Genomic DNA, 6,000 nt, shown 5'->3' on the forward strand with positions numbered 1-6,000 from the left:
TCATTGCATGTACAGAAGTTAATCATCTGTTTCCATTTATCACTTAATTTATCAGCTTTCTAGCATTGTTTAGGGCACCCAATATCTGCCATTTAAATGACATATTTGGGAGTCTTTTGTATCAGTCTTTGAGATAATTTGGACGTCTTATCTACTCAAAGGACATTTTAACAATTAAGAGGCCACCACCAGGTGTGGTTTTTTTTTTTTTTTTTTTTTAGTCATCTATCTGTACAACAAGCAGGTACAGATTTGGGGTAACATTAAGGATACTATATCAAGTATGTTGTATTACCTAAAAAGTTAAGAAGGGTTATAATAATTCCATAAGGTCATTTGGAGCTTGAGTTTCAAGAATGTATGTTTCATATAGGATTTGTTTGTTTGTTTTATCAAATTTATATAGCCACCCATTTTGCCAAAGGCAACTCAGGGAGGTACACAACAATAAATAAACCAAAACCTGGATGTAACATTAGAAATCTGAAGCTATTTTTTTCTGTTGAACAAAGCTTTCAGTTGTGTTTAAATAATTTGTTAAATCCATGGTGAAACAACACGATACAGACTGAATATGAACAAATGAAGGCAATACATTTGTACTTTTTACTTTTTTTCACCATTCTGTTATTAATATAATTGTCCTTTAGGGGGGAAAAATAATTTACATAGAGATGAGTTAGTATTTTACTAATGTTTTTAAAAGGAACTAAACAAAAGATTCCTGAAATCGAATACTAATACTATAAGCAAAGCTCTTAGTGTTCCTTTCTCTTTTTTAAAAGAAGATATTGCTAGCCAGTCCTTAGCTAAAATAATAGAGATTTCTGTCTGGTTGTGTCTATCTAAAAGCACAACATGAATTTTTAGTAGATGGGTTCTCTCAACAGCACCTCTCTACAGCCCATGTTCTGGAGAACTGGTATCTGGAGCCATCAGGGAGGGGGAGGGGCAATAGAGTTTTGAACAAAGGTAGTTTGTTCAAAGTAGCTTAGTTTTTATATAATCTTTTTGTTTATATTATTCCCGACATATGAAAAGCAAATTCTCAAGAACCTTGGTTCATCGCATTCCAAAAGTTGCAATCACAATATTCCTTAGGCTTTCTGATAGCTGACTGCAGTTTGCTTTTCTGTCATATCAGCATTGAAAATAATTGAGTTAGTCAGTTTATCCTCAGCCCAGGCAAAAAGCAGAATAATCTGACTTGAGAAGGACTTAACTACAGAGCATCACAGCAACTATATTGTATTGTTCACAGTAAATTTGTATTAAAGTCACCTAAGTGGCACATGCCTTTGGTCAAATGGCACTATAACACTAATCAAGTGCTTTTTAAAAAATATGTTTATCCTGCCTTTATTGTTTTTATCAATAACTCAAGGTGACAAACATACCTAATAATCCTTCCTCTTCCAGTTTTGTGCCCTGTGAGATGGGTTGGGCTGAAGGAGACTCACCCAAAGTCACCCAGCTGGCTTTTATGCCTAAGGTAGAACTAGAACTCAGAGTCCTGGTTTCTAGGTCAGCATCTTAATCACTACACCAGACTGCCTTTGCACATATCTATAAATAACGTAACAAAAATGCACACTTAAAGGAAGAAACAATTGATCCATAAGATTTAGGCAGGAAGGCAGTTGGTTTAAGTTTCTTAAAGCATATTGATATATAAAAACAATTTCATTCTAATCTTGAGAAAAGTTTTCTTCTAAAAAAAGAATTTTGTCTTTCTTCCTTTTTTTTTTTTACCCGTCTGCGTTGATTAGCAGGTTTTCTCCAATGACCATTGATGGAATGACCAGTTTGGCTGGGATCAATATCCCAGGACACGCAGGAACCGGATGGTGCATTTTTGTGTACAATTTAGCTCCTGATGCAGACGAGAGCATCCTGTGGCAAATGTTCGGACCCTTCGGAGCCGTGACAAATGTGAAGGTTATCCGCGACTTCAACACAAACAAGTGCAAAGGTTTTGGATTTGTGACTATGACAAACTATGATGAGGCCGCCATGGCAATAGCCAGCCTGAATGGATACCGCCTTGGAGACAGAGTCTTGCAGGTTTCCTTTAAAACAAACAAAACGCACAAAGCCTAATGAGGTGTCCTCAGCCCAATTTATATTTGAAAACTATTCGACAAAGGCAAGTTAAAAGAATCTTTATACATTAGTAAATGTCTTTGTAAGTCAGTGTTGAGATGGGGGGAATAACAGACTAGCATCCTAAGAAATATTGTGAGATTTTTTTATTGCTAGTATTTGAATTAAACTTCTTAAATATCTTATGTTTGAAATATGGACAAGAGGTACAGGGTTTTTACCTGTCACAATGCATTCTATTGCCTTCTTTGAAGAAGGTGGACCTTTTAAAAAATGTTTGAGCTAAGGGAAGAAATTTTCTTTTTACACGACTGCCTTGAACCTGTGAGTAGATATTGAGGCTTTGTGTTAAAATTCCTGAGTTAGTTAACCTTATGTTGTGTTTCAGTTACACTTTAATGCCTTGCTGTTTAGTCTGTTCAAGAAGTGTTTTGAAGTTTACATTTTTATTTATAAAGTTTAAGAATATTTATTTTGTAATTATGATTTGGGTTGGGGAAGGGGGGGTGGTGCATTATAAAAGCCTATTGTAAGATTAATGGAGAACTTTTCGTAAAGCTGTACCTTGCCAAAGAGATAAGAGCCTCTTTGATGTGGGTTTAAAAAAAAAACAAAGCATCTATTTTTATAAAAAAGAGAAAATTTGGAGAAACTTTTTACAGGTCCTGGAACAAATATTTTGACTTGAATACTTTGAGAAATCTCTTCATATGACACCTAGTGAGCTTTTAAAACTTACCAGGAAATTTGCAGTGGTTGGGGGAAAACACTTTAGAGCGATTTATGATGTAGAAATTCTTTAAGAGATCTTTGTTACTCAAGAAATGGAATCACTGGGAGAATGCACTGCTGGTTTTGGTTTTGTAATCGTTGGTGCAGTCTCTGAACATCCTGGTTACTATGTGATAGATGGCTCACATTAAACTTGTGATTTTGAAACAGAAGAAAATTTAAAAGTATATAAGAGCAGGCAAGAAATTTAAATTAACTGAGATGGGGGAAAAATCTGTTCTTCCTATAGAATTCCCTTCAGATAGAGCTCATGGTGTTTAGTGATGTACTTGCAGTATTGTTTGAAGAATTGTTTTGTCTTAAAGAAAAGAAAAAAAAGATGTTTGCACATGGTTTGCAAAGTGGCAGACCAGGAAAAAACAGTCTTGCATTGGATATATTTGAAGGTATTTTGAAAGTTATGTTCAAAGCTAACACCTGAGCTTTGTGTAATGTAAATAAGATCTTTTGTTGATGAACCTCTTTTCAGCTAAATACTTCGAGTTTTCTTCTGGTTTTTTATTTTCTTTACTTAACATGCCAAGTGATGTTCAAATGTTTTTGTATTTTTTTTTCTTTGTAAATGGCATTAAGATTGTTACTTGAGGTCTGCTTATTCATTTTTGTTGTCCTGAGGACTTGAATTTACAGTGGATCAGATACGTTGCAAATTTTGTCTGTAGATAGTCTAGCTTCAGCTGTTTATGGTGATGCTACTTTTTTGTTTATAAATATGTTTGTGGTAAAAAAAATGAGTATAACCATAGGTTTTGAACAAATTCCTTACATTTTTCATACCAGAATCATAAATACCTGTATGCTATTGAAATCTAACTTTGTATGATGCTTAAAATCACTTATTTGGGGAAATAATAAAGTCTTTACCATGTATGGAAGAAATTTAAGGTCAAAAAGTACAAATATTTTCTGATTAGCATCTAGCTTATAATAAATTTTTAAAAAGCTGAAGGCTGCTGTGCCTTCACCGGGATGCCCTGACAACTATATAGTTACGTCCTGCTTTTTGTATAAACTGAGATGCTCACATGCTTCCCCTTAGAACAAGCAATGTGCTATGCATAACATACTTGTACATGATCTTTGCAGTTGCTTTTTTTGATTATTTCTTTTTTTAAAAAAAAAAAAATCGTAGTTATAAATTTTCAGTAGAGTACAGTACATAAAACTGTTGGAAGAAGAGTGTGAAAGTGAAAGCGATTGTTCATGCTAGATCCATTCAATGCTATTCAAATCGATTGACTTTTTCTGAAAGACGTTCACTTGAAGTGCGAGGAGTAATTGTTCTGTACTAACCACAAACACTCTGCTTTGGGAAAGAACAATAGTAATAATATTGTGGGGAGGGGAGGAAACGTAGCTATTATCTCTGCTACTATATTCTACGGTAGCAAGATCGAAGCATTGGTGAGAAGGCATGTCTATCTGGCTTCACTTTACACTGTTTAACAGAGCACTTAATAAAATGTAAGGCTGGTATTTATTTGAAGTTGTACAGTATGACTTAATTCACATCTGTTGGAGTAGAAAAAATATATTCTGTTGAGTATTTAAAAGAGGCTGTACATGTTTTCTTTTGTGTTTGGATCCTTTGTACTTTTTCATGTTCAGTACATCAATAAACAAAAAGTTGAAGGGAAAGAACGCTGTGGTGCAGAGGTCTTTTAATAGTTCATATTTCTTTTGAGCGTACTTCCCTGGGTTTATTTGTCCTCTGGGTTTTTAAGTTAAATTCAAACTACCTAGTGCAGGAGCCACCCCTCAAAATCTAAATGGCGTAGATATGCCACAGCACCTTGGTGCCCTAGTACAATGTGAAATTCGCGTCTTGAATACCTACATGCCTGGTAAGCTTCCTGCTCAGTATTTCTATTCATAGCAGAAGAAAAATTTTAAAAGCTGTGTTTCCTAGGATGCCTTATTTTGTGAAGAATTAGCACTTGAGACTTCTGTATCAAGAAAGAGGAACATTTCAAGGAACATCAGATCCAGTTAGAACAGACAGCTCTAATTTATATGCACATACATTATTCTAAAAGAACTAGGTTATGATCTCTTCTTCAAATTGTAATGAAATGGCAAGCCAACGATGAAAAAGTCAGTGGATTAAGTTGGTGAAGTGCATCATTTTAGCAGCTGCTAAAATTAAAATAGCAATCTTAAACTCAACTGTTTAGCTAATGCAGGGGTCCCCAAACTTGGCAACTTTAAGACTTGTGGACTTCAACTCCCAGAATTCTCCAGCCATGCTGGCTGGAGAATTCTGGCAGTTAAAGTTCACAAGTCTTAAAGATGCCAAGTTTGGAGACCTCTGAACTAATGTAAATGTTCTTTTTATTTTTCATTTTCTGATATACTCTTTCCTCATTCCAAGAGCACATTAGTGTAAGTTCGTTGATTGGCATCCAGTGTTGATGAATGACACTAAGAAATTAAGCTTTTATTGAAGATGGCATCCGTTTATATAGATTGCTAATACTTTAAAAAAAAGTGATTGCTGTAACTCTAACCCTTGTGAGAAAAATACTATTTCAGATTTTCATTGTATACCGCTGAGAAGAGTAAGAAAACTCAACCTGGAAAGAGTCTGCCAATGGGGGAAATGATAGAATCCAGAATTTCCCTATTTCTGCAACCTGGATTAACTCCCAACTTTTATCTACTTTTAATTAATTATGAAAATCTGGAAATTATCTTTCCATACAGTGAGACTTAAAGGGGTAAATTATCTTAATGAGGATTATATAAAATAGAATTTTCTATGCACTGAATTTAAAACAGAATTCATTATATTCGACATTCATTTGAGATAGGGATAATTAATCATCCCAGAAACATTTACTATTCCTTGTTCTGTGATATTTTGTACAAAGTCAAATGCACCATAATTCAACTTTGATGGATTGAGATAAAAGAGCTTGAGTTTCTTTTCTAGCCATTTTGTTCTAGGTAAATTCCTATTGTGATAGAAGTCATGGCATTAAGCTGGGCTTTTGTAGAAATTTGCAACGTAGTATTCAGCATATCTATAAAATTAAGGATAGTGGTTTTCACTTAAAACAAGTACGGGCAAGCCTTAACTTCAGTTTTGCATGCACATTCTCCTCT

General features: G+C 34.5%; 1 protein-coding gene across 7 annotated transcripts in view; it reads left to right on the plus strand.

The window, feature by feature from the left end:
* The window catches only part of ELAVL2 (ELAV like RNA binding protein 2), a 158,442-nt gene extending 154,220 nt beyond the window's left edge, over nucleotides 1-4,222 (plus strand). For 6 of the 7 annotated variants that reach the window (XM_087957619.1, XM_087957624.1, XM_087957620.1 and 3 more), the window contains one exon: nucleotides 1,770-4,222. In XM_087957619.1, coding sequence (XP_087813745.1) covers nucleotides 1,770-2,100 — 331 coding nt within the window. In that variant the 3' untranslated portion in view covers nucleotides 2,101-4,222. The remainder of the gene's footprint in view (nucleotides 1-1,769) is intronic. The other variant, XM_087957623.1, reaches the window with a different exon arrangement.
* Nucleotides 4,223-6,000: the final 1,778 nt, after the last annotated feature.

The sequence above is a fragment of the Notechis scutatus genome, chromosome 2 (genome assembly GCF_049901735.1).
Source record: "Notechis scutatus isolate UNSWTSFEM ecotype Mainland chromosome 2, rNotScu1.2, whole genome shotgun sequence".
In the NCBI taxonomy this organism is placed as follows: domain Eukaryota; kingdom Metazoa; phylum Chordata; class Lepidosauria; order Squamata; family Elapidae; genus Notechis; species Notechis scutatus.